The sequence below is a fragment of the Dermochelys coriacea genome, chromosome 5, assembly GCF_009764565.3.
Source record: "Dermochelys coriacea isolate rDerCor1 chromosome 5, rDerCor1.pri.v4, whole genome shotgun sequence".
Lineage (NCBI taxonomy): Eukaryota > Metazoa > Chordata > Testudines > Dermochelyidae > Dermochelys > Dermochelys coriacea.
Window position 1 is genome coordinate 6,225,942 of NC_050072.1, and position 24,458 is coordinate 6,250,399.

Sequence of the window (24,458 nt, forward strand, 5' to 3'; positions counted from 1 at the left end):
TAACCTATCTACTTATACTTGAGATTTTCCTCTTTAAACATCCAAGGATTGCGTTAACCCTGTTGCCCATAGCATCACCCAGGGAGCTCATGTTCAGCTGATTGTCCACCATGACTGATTAGCCACCTTTGTTTGTTGGGTTTAGTGTGTGGGTGCTGGGTGGGGTTGGTGGCCTGTGATATGCAAGAGGTCACACTCGGTGAGCTGCTGGTCCCATTTGGCCTTACACTCCATGACGTGACCCCAAAGCTTTTTCAGAGTACTGCTTCCCGGGATAGAGTCCCCATCCTGTAAGTGTGGCCTACAGTCTTTGTTCCTCGATTTATACATTTACATTTAGCTGTATTAAAATGCATATTGATGTGAGAGATCCAGCATCATTTCCCCCCCCCCCTGCTCCAATGAAATGGAAGAGCTTCATCAGGAGACATTGAGAGAGGCCCTCCCCCATCAGAATACCCAATAGCCCGGGGCTAGGCACTCACCTGAAATATAGCAGATCCCTGTTCAAATCCCTTCTTCCTGCTTAGGTGGAGGGAGGATTTGAACCAGGGGTCTTCCACATCTTAAGTAAGTACACTAACCACTAGGCTAAATGTTATAGTAATGTACAACTGGTAGTGACCTCAGTAGGTCATCTAATCCAGTTCCCTGCTCTGAGGCAGGACTAAGTATGATCTAGATCATCCCTGACAGGTGTTTGTCTAACCTGTTCTTTAAAACCTCCAATGACGGAGATTCGACAACCTCCCCTAGGTAATTTGTTCCAGTGCTTAACTACCCTGACAGTTAGGAAGTTTTTCCTAATGTCTAACCTAAATCTCCCTTGCTGCAATTTAAGCCCATTACTTCTTGTCCTCTGCTCAGTGGATAAGGAGAACAATTTATCACACTCCTCTTCATAACAACCTTTTACATACTTGAAGACAGTTATCATGCCCCTCTCAGTCTTCTCTTCTCCTGACTAAAAAAATCCAAAAACCCAATTTTTTTTCAATTTAGATCTTCAATCATTTTCGTTGCTCTCCTCTGGACTTCAATTTGTCCACATCTTTTCCAAAGTGTAGTGCCCAGAAGTGGACACAATACTCCAGATGAGGTTTTATCAGCACGTAGTAGAGCGGAAGATTTAATTCTTGTGTCTTACTTATAACACTCCTGCTAATACATCCTAGAATGATGTTTGCATTTTTTGAAACAGTGTCACACTGTTGACTGATTTAGTTTGTGATCCACTGTGACCCCATAATCCTTTTCTGCAGTACTCCTTCCTAGGCAGTCATTTCCCATTTTGCATTTGTGCAATTGATTGTTCCTTCCTAAGTGGAGTGCTTTGCATTTGTCCTAACTGAATTCCTCCTATTTATTTCAGACCATTTCTCCAGTTTGTTAGGATTATTTTGAGTTCTAATCCTGTCCTCCAAAGCGCTTGCAACTCCTCCCTGCCTGGTATCACCTGCAAACTTTATAAGGGAAGTTTATACAAGGGAAGTCCTCCTCCTTCTCCTGTAATTCACCCCAGCTCTTTTGTGTGACTTCACCTGAGAGGCCTGACCTGGTAGGCAGCTGAACATCTATTTTCCACCGGTTTGTGAATCGCTTTTAGGTGGGAGTTACGCCCCTGGATATCGACAGGTATGCTGCTGCATGCATGCTCAGAAGCAGAAACATAGGTACCTAGGGAGCTTTTACTGAAAAAACTTAGGTGGCAATTGAGTTTAGGCACCTACAAGATTTCAGTAGGAGTTTTATGCACCACCATGATCCTGAAACTGGAATGTAGGTGCCTAAAACAAGGACTTAGGCACCTAACTCCTTTTGTGCTTTCAAGCCTAAGTACTGAACAATGTACACTGTGCACTGATTCCTCTGGGTGACAAGTGAGGCAACCTAAGGGCGTGTCAATCTCTAGTTTCTGTGAATCTATGAAAAAGATGTAATCTGCTGTCTAGTGTTTCTTATTCATAGATTATAAGGCCAGAAGGGGCCACTGTGATCATCTAGTCTGACCTCTTCTATAACACAAGCCATAGGACATCTCGGAATTAATTCTTCTTTGAACTAAAGCACAGCTTTGAGAAAAAGATCCAATGGGCTGAACAAATCCTGGCTCACCTCTGATCTGCTAAGATGCATTTCACTTGTTTGATAAAGGTTCCCTGCTTCTCACTTTGTCTCCTCTCCCTATTCCCAACATCGTCCCTTCTGCCAGTCCACATCGAACACTCGGATCAGCCTCTGGACTAATTTTCACCAATTGCCCTTGAGAAAAAGAAGCAGCTGCTGCTGACCCAAATGTTGCATGCAGCATGTCAGCCATCACCGGGATCCACTCCCACCGTATATCCCCCCCGCTGCCCAGTGCTCTGTGAAGTTCCAAGCTACTTGGGGCAGGATGTCTGCTCTTCGGTCAGTTCTTTTACATCCTGCGCATCACTGTGCATCTTTAGAGTGCAACATACATATACTACTAAGAAAGATGATGATAGATTTGCCTCTTCTATGCCAAACCTTGTGAAAAATACTGCAGGATCTTACAGCAAGGCTAACTAGAGCTGGTTGAGAAATGAAAAGAAATTGCTGAATTTTTTGGAAACTTTTCCCTGAAGTTGCATCTAAATTTTGATTTTTTGATATGTTTAACCATTCTATAAACTGGTTAAAACAGGATATTTTTTCATGCACAATTTTAAAAAAAACATTGGTCTCAATTTCAATTTTTGTGACCAGATTGAGGAATGACATTTTTGTCATATAAGCACTGAGTGTTTATTATTATTTGTTTGATCTGGTCCCAGCAGAATCATATTTTTATTATAAGTGGAGATATGAGAACCTCCTCATTCAAAGGGAAAGGTGTCTTCTTCTCTGTTGCACCATAAGAAGTATGGAAGGGCAAGGTAAAAAGGGATGGATGGATGATCTAATGATCCCATATAGAACTCTAGAGTCCTGCTGGAAAACACAACTGAGACTTGTGCAGGCATGTTTTTGCATTGTGCATGATAAGGAGCACAAAGCGGCTGCAATTTAATGCAAGTGGATACTATGGGAGAAACGTTGCGTCTAGGCATAGCATCCTGAACTATAAAGTTAACCCCTCTGCACAGCCACTCTATGGCTTGTAAAAACACAGGCTAAAAACAGGGCATGGAGTGTTCGTTGCTGAGATATGGAGATAAATCAACACATCAGCATGCAAATTAAATTGAAATTTTAATTTTTCAGCTTGGTTTTTAAGTAAAAAACATCAGTTTTTGGCATAAAAAAAATCTAAAAACCAAAAATTTTATTTAACCTAAAAAAGATTTTTTAAATACTAATCTTTCTTTCGTTCTTTCTTTTACTGGAAACAATTTTTGAACAATGCTTTGTTTTTTGTTTTATGAAAAAGTAAAAAAAAATTCTCAGGAAGTATAAAAAACAAAAAAAATTTCTGTGAAAAATAATTGTCCTTTTTCAACCATTTCTAATTATCGCATCTGAATACTCACTACTCCCATATCTGTGTAACAGCAAACTGCAAATAAGAGAACAGCAGCACTGTCAACCCCAAACATTCAAAAATCAAGAGGTTGGCTTAAAATCATGAGACTGTTAAAATAACTGATTAATTCTTTTTTTATTATGCCTGCTATGGTTATGTTTTCAAGCTTTTCTCTGCAACTATGAGGACAAAAACTTATTTAAAAAAAAAAAGAAAGTGGAGACATTCCTAATCACATGCCTCCAGGAGCTGGAACTTTAAGAAAAGCACCCAATAGTCTGAGACTCACAATAAATCACCAGGTTTGGCAGCACTATAAGCACCGAAGCAAATTCTCCATCTTGCAAGGACAGCGTGGGTTGTACTAGGTATTTATCACCATGTACCAGGGCAACTCACAGCTGTTTCTGACCAGCACTCTCCATGCTGCAGTTTTCCCCACCAGCAAGTAAGCACTGAGCAGAGTTGTCTGGGAAATGGGTTTTGTTCCCATAACAACACTTAGATGAATTTTTTTCTACAAAAGTTTTTGTGCTCTTGTTGGAAACAAATAAAACAAAATGCATATATTGACTTGTTTTACTTTTGTTTTTGGTATCTGAAAAGTGAAATGTTCTGTCAGAAAAAACAAGAATTTTTCAATCAAATATAATCAAAATTGGACATTTCCTGTAGGAAAAGCAATGCTGTGTTGAAAAAAAAAGTTGAATGAAAAACGTGGTCCAGCTCTAGATCCACTGAAAGCAGCAAATAGACTGAGGACCTGATTCTCAGTACTTTTGCGTTGCTGTAAAACTGGCAGATTTGGCAAACTGGGAATTCCTTATATGTAGGGGAGACCCTCATGTGGTACAGACCAAATGCAATTGCTGTATGCAACTGCCATACCTCTAGCTCCGGGGCTAAGGAGCAAGGCCTAGGGAATGGTGAAAATCCCTATATGTTTTGGCTATCTCTGGCTACTAGAATGGCCCCCTTAGCTACACAGGCAGCCAAGCTCAATTCAGAGAGGATGTTCTAATTTATGCCAAGGGCTCCAGCATTGTCTGCAACTGAGAATCAGGTTCTGAGACTTAAATGAAGTTACCAAGCTTCTCTCCTTGATTTTTGCTGGTCTTGGGGACTAAACACCTGTGTGGGACCTTTTTACTTAGAGGTTGGGATAACCTCATTACCCACAAGTATTTTGGTGGTTACTGCCCCAGTGGATTGCTTTAGGTTTCATCCACTCTATAACATACAGTAAATAAATATTTGCATTCTCCTCCTATTACATTGCAGCTATCATCTTTCTCATCCAAGAAGCTCCAAGCAGTGCATAAATATCAATGAATACCAGCACATGAGCTTGGGGTGTGTGACTATCAACATGTTACAGATTGGTGACTAAATCACAAGGCCAGGACAGGTTAGAGATGAGAAGAGAACAGAGAGAAATCTGAACCCAGCACTCTAGCCCCCAGATGATCCTCCCACCTCACTGAGCCTGATTCTCATCTCCCTTATTCCACAGCCACACCTCCATTAACATCAACAGAGTTCCCTCTGCTTTACACCTCTGTCTGTAGGTGGAGAACCAGGTCCATTAGTTCTCCATAAAGAAGAGCGTGGAGACCGCCATTTCACTGCCAGAAGCTCCAACTTTACTGTCCCACGCTATGGATACTACCAGCGTGTTATCTATCATTGATTCCTAGAAGTAGGATGGTCCTCCCATTTGGGCAGGACACCACTGGGGCTGTAAATGAGAAGGAGCTGGGACAGAGTCAAAAGTGTAATGCTTATTTGAAATCCCCCAAGATGAATCCTCATACTGGGCCTCTCCACACTCAGTGCCCAAGAGTTAATGAGAGCAGGAGGGCGTGAAGATGACAATTGCTGGCTGAGACAAACCCTGTGTTCCCTCCCATTATGAGGAGCTCAGTGGTCTGTCCCAAGTCACATTCAGATGCTCTCTGGATGGACAGGAAGAACTGTATAGACCAGCAGATGTTGGGGCCAAGAACTCCTGGTGGCTAGTCAGTCCAAGTTAGCTGACTGCTTTCAGCATGGCACTGATTTCCAGTGGGAAACGGGCCAAGAGAAGTTGGAAGGGTTGTCTGAGGGGGAAAGGTGGAGGAGACCAGGGAGGGAACGGGCAAGGGAGGCATGGTGTGGAGATTGACAGAAGCATCAAAACCAAAAGAAAATAAAAGTCTGACATGTGGAGGGATCCCCCAGAAGCTGTCTCTAGATCAGCGGCCGGCAGAGAATCCTCTGAGTCAGGGCAATTAAAAAATATAATTTGCCCCATTGCACCTCTCAAAAGGCATGTGTGCAAAGAGCAAGGGACGGCAGGAACCTCATGGCAGATCCCAGGGGTGAGTGCGGGGATATCAGAGAGAAAGTGCACCCTGAGAGACACCCACCACCCCGGGAAACTGCGGTTCGGAGGGAGGGGAACTAGTGAGGGCAGCTACATGGATGAACGTGGACAGGGTCCCGCTGTGCCCCACAACAGCACTGGAGTGAGTGTGACATTTACAGCAGCATGATAAGAATTTGAGATGGGGAGGGGAGATCCTGCAGAGAATTCAAACACAGATATCACGTCTGCCTGCTGGCAGGGCCCTGAAGCAGACCTCTCTTAGTGGCTTACACTCAGAAGGTCAGATCTTTAGCTGAGAGAAATCAGCACGGCTCCCCTGCAGTCTAATGCATTACACCAGCTGGTGATCTGGCCCAAAGAGCCTTTCTTTCCCCCAGTGCCTGATTTTCCTCCCCCTTAGGCATTGTACTTTCTCCCCCGACCAACCACACTGCCACAAACCCATCCCCCGACCCCACCGGCTTCTCTCCAAACGCTTGTTTTTGGGATTTTTCTCCCCTGTAGCCAGCAGCCGGAACATCCATTTGCTAGCAACCTTCCAAACCTTTGTCTCTGAGCAGTGCACACAGTTCTGAGCATGAGACGATTAAGGGGAGGGGGAAGGGAGAAAAAAGTATCGACAGAAGTAAATCGAGAAATCAAAAAACGTAAGCAAAGAGAAAGCAGTTCGAAAGGCAAAGTGTTCAGAGAAAGCCCTTTCCTGGATGAATCTAATTGTTTTGTTATCTTTACCCACCAAAGCATTTACTTTGGTTTGTCGCCCGATCCACAAACACTTTCGAGGAGATGACATTACCGAAAGGCAGGAACATCTGCATCAGCTCAGCATCCCCAAACTCCTGGGGCAGATGGTAGATAAACAGGTTACAGCCCTCTGGTCCTGCAGGTGAGATGGGAAAGAGAAGAAGGGAGGAGATTTGAATAAAGAGTACCTGGATTGGACACGCCTCTCTCTCCCTTCTCAGCTACCTTCTGCTGGGGTGGAATGCTCCACAGCAGAATATTCTCTAGCATTCTCTATTCTGTATGGTCTATGTTTTAAATGCATCCAGCAATGGGGGTGGGGGTGAGAGGGGGGCCTTCCACCACTTCCTTTGGCAGACTGCTAAGATCTTGCCACTAGACTTCCTCAGCGGAGGGCATCTGGCTGTGGGGATCAACTTCCATAGGTGTTTTGGCCAATCCAGGCTCTGACCCACTAAATAACCAAAGTGATATTTACAACAGCTGCCTACCCTCCCTCCAAAAAAACCCTCAACCCAAGCCACGATTCTTATGAGCAGAGAAGGGAGGAGACCAGGAGACCCCGTGGAGACCTTGCTATACCAATCTAAGCAACATGCCAGATGATCAAATACTACAGGGATGGCATTAGCATAGCACTGATAGCTGGGCAGCTAGATAGAGTGGTATGTATGGAGATGGAAAGAAAGAAGCATTTCCTGGTAATCCATTCAGAATGTTTCTTTGCTTCATTCACTCTCATTAACCTTAGTTCTACCTCCCCCCATATCCATCTTTTTGGACCACTCTGAATGGTCTCCCTCCCTCCCTCCCTCCCTCCCTCCCAGGTATCTATAGGATGAATGTTAGTCATCTTTCTCAAACACCTGTTGAGGCAATCAGTGATGATGAGTGGGAACAGACACACAAATACATGGAATTCTATATTCAGCTACCTGCCTCTTTGCCCAAACTCAGACAGAACCTGGCCAGGGTTGAAACCCTGAAGCCCACCCTGAAGAATGACAACCTTCACCCCCCCCCCAGAAATTCATATTCTACACGTTGGTTCCAAACAGGGACCTGCCATTCTCTTCCTGGTGCTGCAATAGATGCCAGAGCAAGAATTCTGGCAAGCCTTTTGCAGCATGCAGTAGACTCTAACCTGGAGCTGGTTGGGAAAATTGTGGAGCCGTTTTCCATTGGAAAATGCAGTTCTGTCAAAATGAAAATCCTCTGCAAAATCACATAGATTTCGCTGACATTTTGTTTCAGAACAAAAATGTGTGTGTGTGTGTGTGTGTGTGTGTGTGTGTGTGTGTGTGTGTGTGTGGAAAAGCTCCAACGGTGTTGAAATGTCCTGTTTTTGACATTTTTGGAATGAAACATTTTGATTTTTCCTTTCAAAATGACTTTTCATTTCAAGTTATGTAATGTATTTATACAATAGCATTAAAAAAATCAAAATGGAAACAAAACAGAAAATTTCATTTTGAATAGATCAAGACATTTCAGTTTTGTCAAAATGGAAAGTTTCAGTAAATCTTAAATGAATTGTTTTTGGTATTTTCTTTCGTGGATCATTTTGAAATCTTCAGGTTTCGTCCTGATCTAGAACTAAAACAAATGTCACAATCCTGAACTCCTCCGTGAAATGGAGTTTCCGGTTTCTGCCCTGTTCTATTCTTAAGAACATCAGAACGGCCATAGTGGGTCAGACCAATTGTCCATCTAGCCCTGAATTCTGTCTTCCGATAGTGGCAAATGCCAGGTGTTTCAGAGGGAATGACCATAACAGGGCAATAACTGAGTGATCCAGCTTCTGGCAATCAGAGGTTTAAGAACAGCGAGAGCATCGGGTTGCATCCCTGACCATCTTGGCTAAAGCCATTGATGGACCTATCCTCCATGAAGGTATCTAGTTCTTATTTGAACCCAGTTATACTTTTGACCTTAACCCCAATGGTAGCTCAGTTTTGCTAGCCAGTGTATGGGAGGACCAATTCCTGTGCATGCTTTTGGGGATGCTCGCCTAGTACCCAGCTGTGCTCCTAGTCCTGATTGTGAGAAAGACACAAAGGGTGAGGGGGAAGATCCTTGTGTCTCCCTTGACCACCAGTGTGCACCTATCTGACCCAGCACAGCAGGGCTTCTATCATTTATTGTTGGAGCACAGTATGAAGTAGGGAAAGAAAAGGATTTTAATGCTCTCACTTTCTTCATCAGGGTATAATTATAGTATTGTAACACAGCAAATTACAACTTTGCCTTTCCTGCTAGGGAGGGGAGTTCGCCTAGGCACTTCCACCTTTTATTGGCCATTCCTCATTCCCCTGGCTGGAAGGATAAGTACGGGGAAGCCAGGATTCTGACAGATGCCCATTTAAAGCTCATTAAAATTCCTGGACCTCAGCGTGATTGAAGTCACAGGCTCTCCACATTTCCTTTTGGATTAATGGAAAATGAAGCCCCTAATGAATATTTGCTAAGCACAATTTTCCCCACTAATTTGCTAAAAGGACTGTCAGGAAGGAACAGCCGATCCTTTGCATTTCGTGCATTTCCTAGAGGTTGCTGCAGAGTTTATTCCATATGGGGGGATGCCAGTGAACCAGGGTAATTAACTAATTAGGCACCCGGTTATCTGTTTAGTTAAATTACTTTTGAACCTGAGTGGCCACTCTAATTCATACCCTACATCTGTACCTTTTTCAGGGTTATCCCCTCCCTTCTCTAGTGACTGCTGTTCAATCTCCAGGAAAGAGAGATGCAATTCAGTTCAGTTCAATGAGACTTTATTGGAGAGATGGGAAAAAAATTCAATTAAGTTTTTGCTGAAAATGTATTTTTCGAGGCTTGAAACTGGGTCCAATTTGACAAATAGCTTTGATTGAAATTTGTTTTTTGAAAGAGTCGAAACTACATGTTTTGACTTCTTTGTTTTAAACATTTCGTTTTAACTTTTTGATTCAAAATGTCATGTTGATTTCAAATTCAGCCAATTTAAAAAAGCCCATGCACGCCCCCAAAAGAGGGTGAAAAACACCCAAAATGGCAGAATCAAAATGAAGAACAAAAAAAAAATAAAATTCATTTGGAGTCAACCAAAAATGTCAACTTGAAATCAGTTGAAAACCTAAAAAAACAAAAATAAAAACTCATTTCAATTCAACGTGAAATGTTTCAGCTCACTGGAAATCATTTTTTTTGTTTTTTTTTTATTTGATGAAAAAAATTATTTTGGTTTAAATGGAACTGGATTTTTTTTAACTCTATTTGATCAGGAATAGACAAATGTTGCCAAAGCATGAGATAAAGACAGACCTCTCAGGTAGATGATAGAGGTGGGTGAGATCTCCCAGGAGAGAGAGATGGACAGATGCATTTCCTGAAGTCTTGGATATATTGTACATTAGCAGGAATCCTACCCTGTTGTAATCTGACCTGGGATGTACCTAGCGAAACCTATGAAGGCTTAGAAATAGTTAGTTGAAACAGGGAATGAGGTCCTGAACTTTAGCCTTCCCCAGGTTTGAAAGTTGGACCCACGGTGAGGAAATCTTTATACTTTAGGCCTGAAATCAGCATTGTCTGATTCAACTGTGGGATCAAGCACAAAAGAGGAAGATGGAAGGAAGCAAAGCCCCTGCTTAAAGTGCAGCCATGTTCTGAACCGTGACTGTGACATCATGGAGTTCCATAGAGAATCATAGGACTGGAAGGGCCCTCGAGAGGTCTTCTAGTTCAGTCCCCTGCACTCACTGATTCTATCTCAGTGAATCAGATCCAATTTGTTCAGTTCTCAAGTCAAAAGAGTCTTTTCTAATTGCCAGCCCTGCAAACTGAAAAAAAACTCAGCTGGGATTGTTTGGCTTGTTATACTATACCATCACCAGCAATAACGATGTGGCAATCAGAATTCAGGTGACAAGTCATTTTTTATCTGCCTGTCTGTCTATCCACCCATTCATCTATATGTCTTCTATCACAAGTAGTAGTTAACCACCGCGTTGTTGTTAAATAGCTAACAAACCAACCTCTCTCTCCTTTGCCTTATCTGCAGGAGTAAAACCGAATAGTTTGTGCGTGTGTGTGTGCGTGCGTGTGTGTGTGTGAGAGAGAGAGAGGAACGTACGTAGAGAAAGCTAAATCAAAGAAATGAGTTATGTGTTTATTTCTGAATGCTGTTAAGCCCATGGTCTTTCTCACTTCTTGTGGCAATGAGTTCCATATTCTAGGCCCAGCAGCTAGGGAAGTTCTGTCTCCCATAATCATGAGTTTCCTTCTTACTAGTCAAGAGTTTCATAGTTTCTATGGAAAGTAGCTGTCATGGGAAATCAGGGCCAGAGAGAGAGAGAGGACATCTCTCCATTAGTTAGGGCCACTCTCATGGAGGGCTTTGAATATCAGGACAAAGAGCTTGAGCTGGACTTTGTATTCAGTGGGAAGCCAGTGTGGAGAGAAGAGCACTGGGTTGATGTGAACCTGGAGACCTGTGTAGTTTCACTGAGAGTTTAGGGCTACAGAGTAGCTGTCAATGGCTCACTGTCATATTGGTGGAATCCTGCAGGGGTCCTTCCTGGGTCCTGTACTTAGCTAATATTTTCATTAATGACTTGGATAATGGCTTGAAGAGTATGCTTGTAACAGTTGCAGATGACACCAAGATGGGATGGGTTGCAATTACTTTGGAGGACAGGATTAGAATTCAAAATTACCTTGACAAATTGGATGATTAGTCTGAAATCAACAAGATGAAATTCAGTAAACGTAAGTGCAAAGTATTATACTTAGGAAGGAAAAAGCAAGTGCACAGATGCAAAATGGGGAACAACTGGCTAGGCAGTAGCACTGCTGAAAAGGGCTTGGGGGAGACAGTAGATTACAAATTGCATAGGAGTCAACAATGGGATGCTGTTGCAAAAAAGACAAATCTCATTCTGGGTGTATTAACAGGAGTGTTGTACGTAAGTCATAGGAGGTAATTGTCCGGTTCCACTGAGCACTGTGTCTCAACTGTGTCTAGCTCTGGTCACCACACCTTAGGAAAGATGTGGATAAATTGGAGAGAGTCCATAAGAGGGCAACAAAAATAATAAAAGGTTTAGAAAACCTGATCTATGAGGAAAAGTTAAAAAATCTGGGTATGTTTAGTCTTGAGAAAAGCAGACAGAGGGGGCAATCTGATAACAGTCTTCAAATCTGTTAAGGGCTGCTATAAAGAGGACAGTGATTAATTGTTCTTCATGTCCACTGAAGGTAGAACAAGAAGTAATGGGCTTAATCTGCAGCAAGCAAGATTTAGGTTAAACATTAAGAAAACTTTCTAACGGTAAGCGCAGTTAAGCTCTGGAATAGGCTTCCAAGGGAGGCTGTGGATTTCCTGTCATTGGAGGTTTTTAAGAACAAGTTAGACAACCCACCTGTCAGGGATGGTCTCAGCACAGGGGGCTGAACTAGATGACCTCTTGAAGTCCCTTCCAGCCCTTAATTTCTATGATCTGAGACCTTACACCCCAGTCTTTCCCATTGAATCCAGTGAGGTTGCAAGTCAGTTCAATTACTACCTTTTTCCTGGCAGTGCTAATGATATTTTACAAAGCAGGACAGAATCAAGTTCACTCTCCCATAGCTGCCCAGCTCTGCTGTACTAACACCTAAATGAGCCGATGTGACTCAAAGATACAGAGGGTGTGATTCTGATCTCACACTGGTGTAACTCCACAGACTTCAAAGAACTTATTCTTAGTTGACCTCCGTGTAAGTGAGAGGCAAATCAGCCCCTCAGGGAGCAGAGATGCTGACTTTTATACACAATCACTATTATGACCATCAATGCACTTTAAGCAGAAATATCCATGATCCAGGCAAAAGGGAAAGCAATAGGACATAGGTGGGAGATGAATGGATTCCATGTTATATGACAATATTTTCTTCAGTATGGAAACCTCCTCTTCTCATATAAATTCCACTTGTAGGGCGTGCAGCAGTGGAAATTGCATCTAGTTCAGCTTGACTGATTGAAATGCTCCACCAAAATGCATCCCTTTCAAATGTTCTCATGAAATGAAAATTTCAAAGAACTTACAGTTGGGACCATCAGAATGTTTCATTTTGATATTGTCGTTTCTATTAGTTTTGTTTTGATTTTCATATTATGTTAAAATATTCAACAGTGTATGTTATAGACCATGTTAAATGTACTATATAAAACAAAAGATTAAAATGAACATTTTAATGTAGTATGCATGTTGACACGGAATGAAGCAGAACGACATCACTGATACCAAATGTTTTGACACGATTGAAATGAAACGTTTCAAATTTTGTCAGAACAGACACATTCCCATGAAACGTTTTGATTTGGACAAAATGGGCCTTTTCAAGGAACGCTTTTTTTTGACCCGCCACAGCTGGCCTCTACTGTATGCAATATAATTAAACCTTCTGAATTATGCTGCCCTCTAGTGGCTGCAGCCCAGAGAGGACCTAAGCACATACCCTGCAAGTGTGAATGTTTCCATAGGTTACCAGTAATGCCTGATGATGTTACACAACAGATGGAGAGTGGATGAGGAGAGGGTCCAACATGATAAGGCATTTTCAGGGCTCTATGTAACTTGCGGGTTGGGGGGAATACAATGCAATAGGGATGACTTGCTAGATATGGAACAGAGAACAGCCTGTTTACTTACCTTCTCTCTGTTGCTGTGGGATCATGGGAGGCGGCTGTGGAAACGCTTGGCTAATCTGGCCATAAGCAGCAGGATAAGCAGCTATAAGAGAAAGAAGAGGAGAGAAGAAAGATTGAAAGATTTCAGCAATGGGGAGTCAAGACCTTTCATCCCAATAACCACACCAAGCTGTATTTATGTTCAGCCCATTTGTTTTGGCTGCAATAGCCATATGGGGGAGAAGCACGTATTCAAATGGTAGGGATATCACAGTGCAGGTTAAAATGTCAGGCTTTGGCAGGTCTAGGAGTCCTTTGCTTTGGGCACTGACAGTCAGTTGGACTTAATCAACTGCAACACTTCAGGCCAGATCTTCAGCTTGTATAAACAGGGGGAACCCTGTAAAGGTCAATGAAGCTCCCCCAGTTAAAGGTCCGGCCCCTTGTTTGATTCAGGAGTGGACTGGTGAATATCTGGATTTACAACAGTGAGTCTCAAAACGTCCTGCCCTGAAGAGCTCACAAGAAAACGAGGCACTTCTGCAGCACCTTTAATGTGATGGTCCTATCGCACATTACAAACATTAGCTAATTCATCCTGAGTCAAGCACTGGTAGGTATTATCTGTCCTCTCGTTTTCCAGATGGAGAGACTAAAGCACAAACAGGCTAACCTTGAGGTATCCCCATGGGATCACATGGGAGGAACAGTCTTGCATCACAGCCCACATTTGACACCCTAAACCTCTGGACAGTGGGACAAGATACAAGATGCCTCTGAATTCTGACCTACACTGAGCATGCTGACTTCAGCGGGAGTTGTGTGCGCGTGTATGTGTGTATGGCGGGCAGATATGAAGGAAGGAATTGCCCCACATTGGGGCACTGCAGCGGGGGATGCATATTAAGAAGCATCGAGGAGGGATCCCATTTCATTGTTAAAGCCTGAATGAACCAGTTTTTATTGATATGAACCAAAACACCATTTTAACTGACAGGAAGTGAATTTGTTTTGGCTGCAATAGCCATATGGGGGAGAAGCACGTATTCAAATGGTAGGGATATCGCAGTGCAGGTTAAAATGTCAGGCTTTGGCAGGTCTAGGAGTCCTTTGCTTTGGGCACTGACAGTCAGTTGGACTTAATCAACTGCAATACTTCAGGCCAGATCTTCAGCTTGTATAAACAGGGGGAACCCTGTAAAGGTCAATGAAGCTCCCCCAGTTAAAGGTCCGGCCCCTTGTTTGATTCAGGAGTGGACTGATGAATATCTGGATTTACAACAGTGAGTCTCAAAACGTCCTGCCCTGAAGAGCTCACAAGAAAACGAGGCACTTCTGCAGCACCTTTAATGTGATGGTCCTATCGCACATTACAAACATTAGCTAATTCATCCTGAGTCAAGCACTGGTAGGTATTATCTGTCCTCTCGTTTTCCAGATGGAGAGACTAAAGCACAAACAGGCTAACCTTGAGGTATCCCCGTGGGATCACATGGGAGGAACAGTCTTGCATCACAGCCCACATTTGACACCCTAAACCTCTGGACAGTGGGACAAGATACAAGATGCCTCTGAATTCTGACCTACACTGAGCATGCTGACTTCAGCGGGAGTTGTGTGCGCGTGTATGTGTGTATGGCGGGCAGATATGAAGGAAGGAATTGCCCCACATTGGGGCACTGCAGCGGGGGATGCATATTAAGAAGCATCGAGGAGGGATCCCATTTCATTGTTAAAGCCTGAATGAACCAGTTTTTATTGATATGAACCAAAACACCCTTTTAACTGATAGGAAGTGAATTTCAGGTAGATAGTGCCATGTAGCAGAGGATTTTCTATGGTTGGATGGCAGGGGGCCAGCTGGAGAACACTAGGCTGGGGAGGAGGGACAGCTTCTAGCCAACAGGAGGTGGAGCCAGGTTGGGCTTCTTAACAGGAGTTAGCCCCACTTTCTCTCTCCCTGGCCTGCCCTCCTGATATGACCCATCTCCCACTACAGCTGGTTCCAGTGGCTGACATCTCCCCCCTTGAGGTTCTGCTTTGCTCTCCCCACATTTTGCTTTGAGTTTCTGGTCCAGGATGGGGGGATGCAAATCCTGTTTGCCCATACAACAGGCATGCCCTTCTCTACTGTTCTTTTGCCATTACATGCTCTGCACGTGAGAGAGAATGGATGGGTTGAGGACGAGCTATTTTAGACTGGCCCACGAGGAGTGTCTTGGAAAAGGAGCCTGAAACTATGGATTTGCTGGATTCCTAGCAATGGGGAAGCAGATTCGCTATGGGACTTGAAGAATGTGCCCTATATTGTCTGCCATATTATCTCATCACTTCAAGCTCTTCCTGCCATCTGCTCGGTAGACTTCGAAAGGGAAGGGGTTGGTTCAGGCACTTGTGGGGAGGGTCTGGGGCAAGTATCTGGGGCTTTAGGCTTCCTAACACAGGGAAGGTGATAGCAGGATGGGGTTTATCGCCTAAGCAGACAAGAGTAGCTCAGCCAGGGAAAGGTTCGGACACAAAGAGGTCCCTCCTGATGGGAGCCCACACTGACCTTCTCACACAGCACAAGCACCGCTCAGGCTTTTTGGGCTTCGTTTTGTCCTTTTGCTGCCATGGTGATGGGCCCCCCCATCTGGCTAAGCCTCATGGACTGGCTGATGCTGCATTCCCCAAACTCCCCTTGGCATTCTAAGGGCATAAAGGTGGCAGGATGGGGCCACTAAAACACCTTTTCTACAAAGAGAGACTCATTGACACACATGCACACACACACGCCCCCTCCCCCCACTTTTCCACACAAACACATTCACACTGATTCTCATGCTGCTGCACACTCACCCCCACCTCCGCCTCCCCAGATGGTCTCTCACACACTCACTTGGATCCTCTTACATGCTCAGACAGAAGACTAGCTCACACCTACTCCCCTCCTGCTCCACGGGGAGGGAGCAGTGCCTAGCTGAGGAACAATTTTGCCATGCTCAGCTCTCCTCCCCGCCAACAGGGCAAGGGGAGCCATTTGGTTCGACAGTCGGCAGATTACATGCCTGGCTCTCAGAAACACAGCGTAGGGGCTGCCTGAGTCCCAGAGAGAAGGGAAAGGGGCCTACATGTGTGCAGAGGGGTTAATTAACAGCTCAAAGGGTTGAGCTGCCGCCCATCCATCAAACTTCACGAGCAATAAATGACAATAACTAAAACACCAGCAAATGAAGCTTTACATGAAGAATTAAATTAAGTTCCCAGATACAGCCCTGACATGAGATAATAGCCATTCCTCAGCGGGAGACCGCAGCCGCCCTAGTTACCACAGGAACTAATGACTTTGGGGTTGCAGCTTCCTCACGGTGTTAGCTTGGGTCACCTCATGAGGGAATGTTGAACACGCTCTGCGCCCAGTCATCCCAGCTGGTGTCAGTCCATCAGTTTCAAAGGAGTGACTCTGCATTGACACCGGTGTAATGGGGAGCAGAGGCTGGCCTTGTTGGGAAGCTGCTGGGAAATGTAAACCAATTTCTCAGCGGGGGAAAGGCTGGGAGAGGTTGTGTGGGGCTCTGCCATTGGCATCCCCCCTCCGGCCATTACACAAGGGAGACATTTGCACAGTGATCACAGAAAGCAGGAAGCGGAGGGGGTTATGGGCCTGATTTTCCTCTCACTAACTGCCGTGTAAATCTGCAATGATTCCACCACACTAATGTAAGGGCTTGATCCGGCTTCTACTGATGTCAACAGAAGTATTTCCTGGCCTTTTGAGGAGAGATGGATTGGGCTGTAGAAGCGAAGCTAGGCCCGTATGTTTTGTTGTGGGAGGACTGCAATCTCAGACCTCTCTGCCCTGGCCCGGTGTTGCCCCTGGGAATGGCTCCCTTCACCCAATCCCCTCAGGCATGTTCAGCGGTTAAAGGCTTTGGGGACGTGAAAGGTTTATTGGGAGAAAGTGTTAATACTAACGACCTGCGTACTGCTGCACTCCAGCGTAGGCTTGTTGCAAGGGGTCTGCTGCAGTGGGGCTCTGTGCTGTGGAGACAGAAGAGAGAGAGGGAATAAAGGCATTAAAATATCACGTTCACACTGGCTTTCTCTCTGCTCAAGTTTTTCGGGGGCGGGACAGATGAATCTGGAGAGAGAAACCCACAGAACAGCTGCAGCATATGCATCCCACATAACAAATTACACAACGCTTGTTTTACCGACCCATCACAGAAGAAGGGTTTTGTCAGTCCTTGTGCGGGGGAGGGAGACGGAAATGAAACAGAGCTGAACAGCTTTTGGTCCTGAAATTGGGATGGACTTTTCATACGAGATGTTTCTCCAGAGAGCTCTGCTATTTCCCATTCTTACCCTGAGAACCCATCTTGTGGGATTGGGAGACTTCTACCTTGCTCTCAAGGTGTACAATAATAAAAGAAAAAGCAAAGAAAGAAAGAGAATCCTTTCAGAACCAGGCCTCTCCTTAATGTGTGTCCTCTAGCTTTAATGTTACTCATCCATAAGGGGCACAAGACAGATGCCTGGGGGTGTCATGCACTGAGGCAAGAACCAACGACTTGATGAGGCTCTACTTTTTCTTACATACAATTCACGTGTCAGGGTGAGGAGCTGTACGTGGGAGATGGAAGGTGTGAAATGAAAGGAAGAGCCTGGATTTCACGGAGAAGTCATTATTTTCCTTATAATAATCAGCACTAGAGATAGCCCTGAGCCTATCCCAAACTTCAGGGAAAAATTTAGATCTAGACCCAACTTTAGTGTTTGTGCCCTTCTCTAACTATACCATTTATCCAACTTACTATTACTACTATTTATTTGTATTACTGTAGCACCTCAGGACCTCACTGTGCCAGGCGCTGTACAAACACAGCACAAAAAGACAGTCCCTGCTCCAACAAGCTTAAAATCTTAGCACAGAACAAGAGGCAACTGATGGACATGGACAGACAGATGGGGAGCAGAGAGAAACAAAAACTCATTTGATCTCTGAAGCCTCCCAGCGCCCTTTACAAAATTTTGCTTAACCTGCTGCAGAAATGCAGCCACCGCTGTGGCAGAATACGGCAGCTGTTTCAAAGGGCATAGCAAGGCTGGCCAACAGCTTTAGGAGAGGAAGCAGCCAATCTCTGTGTAAGCCACTTAGTCCCCTTCCCAGTGCCTTTTCTTTCTACACAAACCTCTCGCATGCTCTCCTAAAAGTGTTTGTTTTTGTGAAACTTTGAAGTCTAGTTCAAGTGCAGCCAGAGCTGGTAGGTTTTTTTTCCTCTCCCTTTCCCCTCTGGTTGATGAAAAAACAAAAACAAAAAACGTTGGATAAGCTCTTTCTTTATCTGCAGCCATAAAATATTTAAAGCAAAGCTTGACTGAACCTCCAGTCTGAATGTCACCTTGGCCCTAATATTTCACTTCTTGTTATGAGTTTAATTTGTATTTATTGGTCGGCACAGTTTTACATTTATGTGGCCCCCTCCAGGCTTTGTACTTTTAAGACAATCCCTTAGGGAGCTGCTACGTCCCCCCTCCCCTGTCTCCTTTCTCTAAGCATGGATGTGTGGCTGGAGGCAAGGGCTCAGACGGCACAGTCGATGATGTGGAGGTCTCACAAGAAAGTCTGGTTGCCCTTGGTAAGGTGAAGGAGAGACACTGAATGTGTGATAGGGAGGAGTACAGGCTGGCTCTTATCAGCCCACTGAATTATGGGAGAGCTCTGTAGTTGCCCCGTGTGTCGCCCTTCCCATCTGATTTGAGCCGAAGTGTCAAAGAACAATATTAAGCATAATGGAGGTCTTCCTAGTTGACTCGCCTCACCAGGGCTTGGGACAAGGGCAGAGGCAAGTTACACATATCTTAAAGGGCAGAACCCAACTCTGGCCAGCTCTCAGACTGAGTTTGAAGCATCTCTTTGACTGGTTGGACTATGAAAATGGGTCATGTGGGTGCAGGCTTAGAACAGGGACTGGTGTCAAGATTTATGGAAGCCAGCTTTGCCACAGACTGACTGAGGACAAGTCTCTAGGAGGGGTCTACACTGAGATGTAAGGCCAGGGTTAGCAGAGCTTGAGTTAGCAGACCCAGGTTTGATAACCTAGGGCTTGAGCATCTACACTCATTTGTAACCCCGGCTTACGAATTGCTGAACCCTTGCTCCCAACTGGGGTCTCCAGCATGTACACTGCATTATGTGGGCCCAACTCCAAACATCCATATAGCAGTCTTCCTCGTGCCCTCCTAAAATGTGGCCACTCTAGCCCTTTGTTCATGGTGCAGTGTAGGAAAGCTTCTTGACTGCCCACCAAACTTGACTGTCCAGAGGACAATGAAAGTCGGCCCGTGGGATTCTTCTGGTGGACTCCCAGAGCACAAGTCCAGTGGGGTTGTGTCTACACTGCAAAACAATAGGGCTGGAACCCTGGGTCCCAGCTTGACTCAGGCTCAGGCCCCAGGTGAGCACAATTTATGTGTAGACAGAATGGGGGTTAGGCTTGAGGCTGAGTTCAAATCCTGGGCTTACATCGCAGGAAGTGCATCCAATGCCCGGTTGTCTTAGACTATGTGTCTGCACATGTTTTTGCCCAACCCTTCTACCATCCACACTCAGCCTTCAAGCACATGCTAGTTTGTGCTTTGAACCCACGCTCAACTACACGGCTGAAGGTAGGGTTAAAGCCTGAGCTGTGCTTTAGCTTGGGCTGAAACCATCTCACTTTGCAGTGACGACATAGGCAAGATCACCCGAGTGCTGATTCTCCTCCACTGCCTTCCCACAATTCCCCCTGAGGGAACAGATACGTTCTCCTGTAATTGACAGAACTGCCTGGGAAATAATCCTAGAGTGTTTCAGCATAAAGCACCGAGGGCTATGCCCCCCGGTATGCCCCGGGCGAGTACAGAGGACACAGTTGTGGGGCTATGCTTAGCTGTGGGGATGCTCACACCTAAGTTAACCTGAGTGCTCAGCTGCAGGTTTCGATCACCCAGGCTAACGGTGCAGTGTAGAAGTACCCTTAATTTATACATGCCTGAGTTTAATCTATATGGAAAATGGGTAAGTACTGTGTTATCATAACATTCACCTCCCCTTCCAAATATGGTTTAGTCCATGCCTTGAATGCTAGGTGAAACCTCCCAGTAATAACAAAGTCTTGTGACCACCAGAAGATCTCAAGGTGCCAGTTACAACCCCCTCTCCCCTTCTGTGTGCTGGATAAATATTTGGAGTACAGAGAAACATTCTTTTTCTCGAAATTTGCTAATGAATCAAAATAGAAACATTTGGCAGAGATGGTTCAGTTCTGACAACGTTCCTTCAGACACCAGGCAAAGCTCAGATATAACCTGCCATCTTGCCCTGCAGGCTACTGGGGGGGCATAGGCTTTCATGGTCCACGGCACCAGGGCAGCCCGTCTATGCAGGCTTCCCTGCGTTGGGGATCCCAGAGCTTCCAGGGTCTGTGGATCTAGGGCAGCAGCCCAGGGACCCTACGTCTCCATCCCCTTTCACAGAGAATTTTGAAATTTGTAGTTTTCGTTCCTAATTGGAAAAAAAACCAGATTTCGAGCTATCTAAATTCTCAGCTCTATGGAATTATCTTTCTCTGCCCCGCTCTAATCTGGAGCCTCCTTTTATAAAGGTACTAAGGCACAGAGAGGCTCGTGATGGCTGGGTCTCACAGAGATGACAAACGCCATCAGCCCCTATGGAATCTACTCCTCATTTCTGCCAATCAGACTTTGTCCAGTACCGCATAGCCACTCAGTGGCAGAGCTACGAACAGAAGCAGGCTTCCTGACTCCTAGATCCCTTGGTCTGTCTCCAGCATCCATGGGAAGCTCACCTAGCCTATAAGCCACATTCTCGTCATCAGGGCCAAGGCAATCATCTTAGGAAACTTAATTTTACATTACTTTTAACTTTTAAGATTAAATATTAAAAAATGGCTACATGTTTTATTTAAAAGGTTTGGAACAACAGGCCCCTAAATGCAGCTCTGGTCCTTCCCAAGCAAAGCTTTTAGAGCTCGTAATTTTCCTCCGCCTTTAGGAGACTTGTCAGCATGGGCATTATCTAACCATGAAACTCTGGGTTTCTCACTTGATGCTGATCTCTCCATGGATCACATGGAGAATTCCCCCTGGCCCATGGAAAGTTTCCTTATTGATTTCTGTAGGCTTTGGATCAGGCCCCTGGAACGTTACTGACAGGTAAGGAAGATGCAGGAGTCAATGCTTTCGCCTTACTGCTGGCACCTGGGCATAGGCGCAGCGCCAGTCATTCCGTACAGACTTGCCAGCCAGGGAGTGGGGTCATGGAGAGGGGCGATGCCCTGTATCTCACACTAGCAAAGAGACCGCAGGGAGGTAACACTTCAGCAGCTTGGGGCTCTGGGAACCATACAACCAGCTGAATTCTTATTCCTTGCCCAGACCCCTGGGAAAAGACGATGAGGCGGAAGATCGGCAGTGTAATGATGCCCCTGGCTGAATCCTAATCTGTGGGGCTGAACCTCGGACTGGTGGATCTGAAAGCTTCTACTGCTTGAACTAAAGGACCCAGATTCCTTAGCTCAAAAGCTGTAGCAGATTCATAAAGCTCTCAGCACAGACTAGGCACTAGAGGGAGACAGAGCCATGCTATGTTAATGTGTATTGTAGCCAGCTTGTATCTCAATTTACCTATAAGTGAAATGAAACAGGAGTTAGGATTTAAGATGTGCCCAAGCCACACGGTTCAGATCCAGATCCAAACTTTCTCAGAGTTTGGTTGTGTCTGGATCTTGGGTTTTGGCTGGGGTTCATATCTCTAGTTGAAATTCAAAGTGAAGGGGATGTCTGAATTAATTCTCTGTGTCCTAACATAGAAGTGTGTGCAGGGATTTGTTTTATCACTTACCACATACATGCCCATTAACACATGTTCCACATTTTACAGGGGCTAATCCCAGGGCATCCAGCATCCTTTCATTGGCAGGGTTCAGCTGTGATAATGGAACAGCTCTGTTTATTGTGACAGGTTTCAGAGTAGCAGCCATGTTAGTCTGTCTCCGCAAAAAGAAAAGGAGGACTTGTGGCACCTTAGAGACTAACAAATTTATTTGAGCATCCGATGAAGTGAGCTGTAGCTCATGAAAGCTCACTTACACACTGAGGATCTGGAAGATGGTGTTAGAAAAGGAGAAAGGCTATTGTTTACAGCTGATCTCAAAAGGCCAGAGTGCTGGTAGAGGTTACGTTAGCTCAGCTTAAGCCTCTTGAGCTACACTGATGTACAGCGGCTGAGGATCTGGCCCAGTAAATGCAAGAGAAAGGTGCACTGTGCAAACAGATGTTAGTAGTAACTTTTGCTGGCAGCTCAGGGCAAGAGCCTTATCCCTGGATAGGAGACTGAGGAAAGGAGATTGCCTTGATATTAATTTGATCATTTCCATATCTCTACGGGAAAAGTCCTGCTCAGATACAATCATCTCTTTGCAAGATGACCCTGGCCAAGATGACACAAGGTGACCACAGCAGATAACCTTCCATAAACCTGGAGACATAAAGCAAGCCAATGACCTACTTTACGACCATAAATATAAATTTAACGAAGGCAGCACTAATTCATTAGGCAGAAGTCAAGAAACGACTCCCAAGTCCTTCAAAGAAAGTAGATCCATTAATGTCACTTTCTGAATCCTTTGCCCAATGCAACCACCCCCCCCCCCCCCGCCAAGGATGACTTCCCAAAGTCAGCACAAAATCCCAGCACTTTCAAATAAATGCCAGGAAACTTTCATGCCACTGTAATGTTTATCTGCTTTTTAAAGGGACACCCAGCTGCTTTTAGGCCCAATATTTAGCTTCCCTAGGAACATATGGGGATGATGGTTACAGAATCTAATAAGTTTTCTTAAAAAGAAATTCAGTGAAAATAGTGCTTTGAAAAAGATGTAATAAATATCCCATTCTTCCCGGGGCATCAGTAACTCAAACACAACAGCTGCAAGTTAGCCAGTGTCTACATACAAAAAGGGCTGGATTCTGCTCTCTTATATATATCAGGGTAAATCAGTAGGAGCTAAACTGAAGTCAATAGAGTTACACTGGTGTAGATGAGATGATGAAGATTAGGGCCTGATCCAGCTCCCATTGAAGTAAATAGGAGGCTCTCCATTTTCTTCAGTGGGATTTGGATTGGGTCCTGAGGTCCAATGTATCCAGAGTATTTTAGGTTTCAGAGTAGCAGCCGTGTTAGTCTGTATTCGCAAAAAGAAAAGCAGTACTTGTGGCACCTTAGAAACTAACAAATTTATTAGAGCATAAGCTTTCGTGAGCTAAACTGTTCTGGGTTATTCGGGGTGTTGGTAACCCCTGGTGGGCCATCCAACCAGTGTCAAGTCCGGTGACAGCGAGCATGATTAATATAATCATTACGAGAATCCCATGAAGGAGGGCGGGACGATAGCTTGGGCAAGCATAGTAGGAAACTTGGAGAAGGACATCGCATGAGGGATAGGACCTCATGGAACAGTGGTCGTCAGAACCTTCCCAGGCAACAGCGTCCGGAGACTGAGCTAGTCTTTTCGGGGTCTGGAGATTCCCGGTCTCCAACCCTTACATTCGAAAAGCGACTGTCGCCTCCCGCTCTGGAGAGTATGCCGGCGTAGGTGGTCGTTCAAGAGAACCCCGAAATTCTCAACGCAATGAAGGGCGGTTTGCTGCGAACCCGGAGGCTCGGCCAACAGTTTCTTTTTCAGCACCGGAGTGCTGGCTTCTCCCACAGGGTGTTTTCCAGCCCAGTCACCCTGTGGGGCAGGGCAGCAGATCCTCTTGGTCACCACCATACTTCCGATGAAGTGAGCTGTAGCTCACGAAAGCTTATGCTCTAATAAATTTGTTAGTCTCTAAGGTGCCACAAGTACTGCTTTTCTTTTTGCAGAGTATTTTAGTTTCACTGTCCCAGGTCAGGTTTAAACACATGCAGCGTACAGGCTGCCAAACAACTATTATTGCTGAAATCCATTCAGTTTGATTTAAGTGAGGTCTTTGCTCTTGTGAGGTGTGGAGCAGAACTCAGCAGAGAACTGATTTTTCGGTTCAGGGACTGAATTGAAATATCTGAAAAAAAATTGGGTTTAGTTAAAAATGAAACTGAGTTTTTTTGTTTCCCCCCAAAATGAAAAAAAAATTGTTTTGAGTGTAATGAAACATTTTATTTCATCCCAAATGATTTTCCC

At 44.8% G+C, this 24,458-nt stretch overlaps 1 protein-coding gene across 15 annotated transcripts in view; it reads right to left on the reverse strand.

Moving 5' to 3' along the window:
* The window catches only part of CELF4 (CUGBP Elav-like family member 4), a 904,974-nt gene that overhangs the window by 67,063 nt on the left and 813,453 nt on the right, over positions 1–24,458 (reverse strand). For 6 of the 15 annotated variants that reach the window (XR_006281574.1, XR_005293071.2, XM_038402852.2 and 3 more), the window contains exons 9-11: positions 17,206–17,271; positions 13,274–13,354; positions 6,592–6,735 (exon numbers count right to left, since the gene is read on the reverse strand). Coding sequence is in view for 12 of the 15 variants with exons in the window: in XM_038402852.2 (XP_038258780.1) it covers positions 6,592–6,735; positions 13,274–13,354; positions 17,206–17,271 (291 nt within the window). In the remaining 3 variants the exon portion in view is untranslated. The remainder of the gene's footprint in view (positions 1–6,591; positions 6,736–13,273; positions 13,355–17,205; positions 17,272–24,458) is intronic. The other 9 variants (XR_005293072.2, XM_043515022.1, XM_038402859.2 and 6 more) reach the window with 3 other exon arrangements.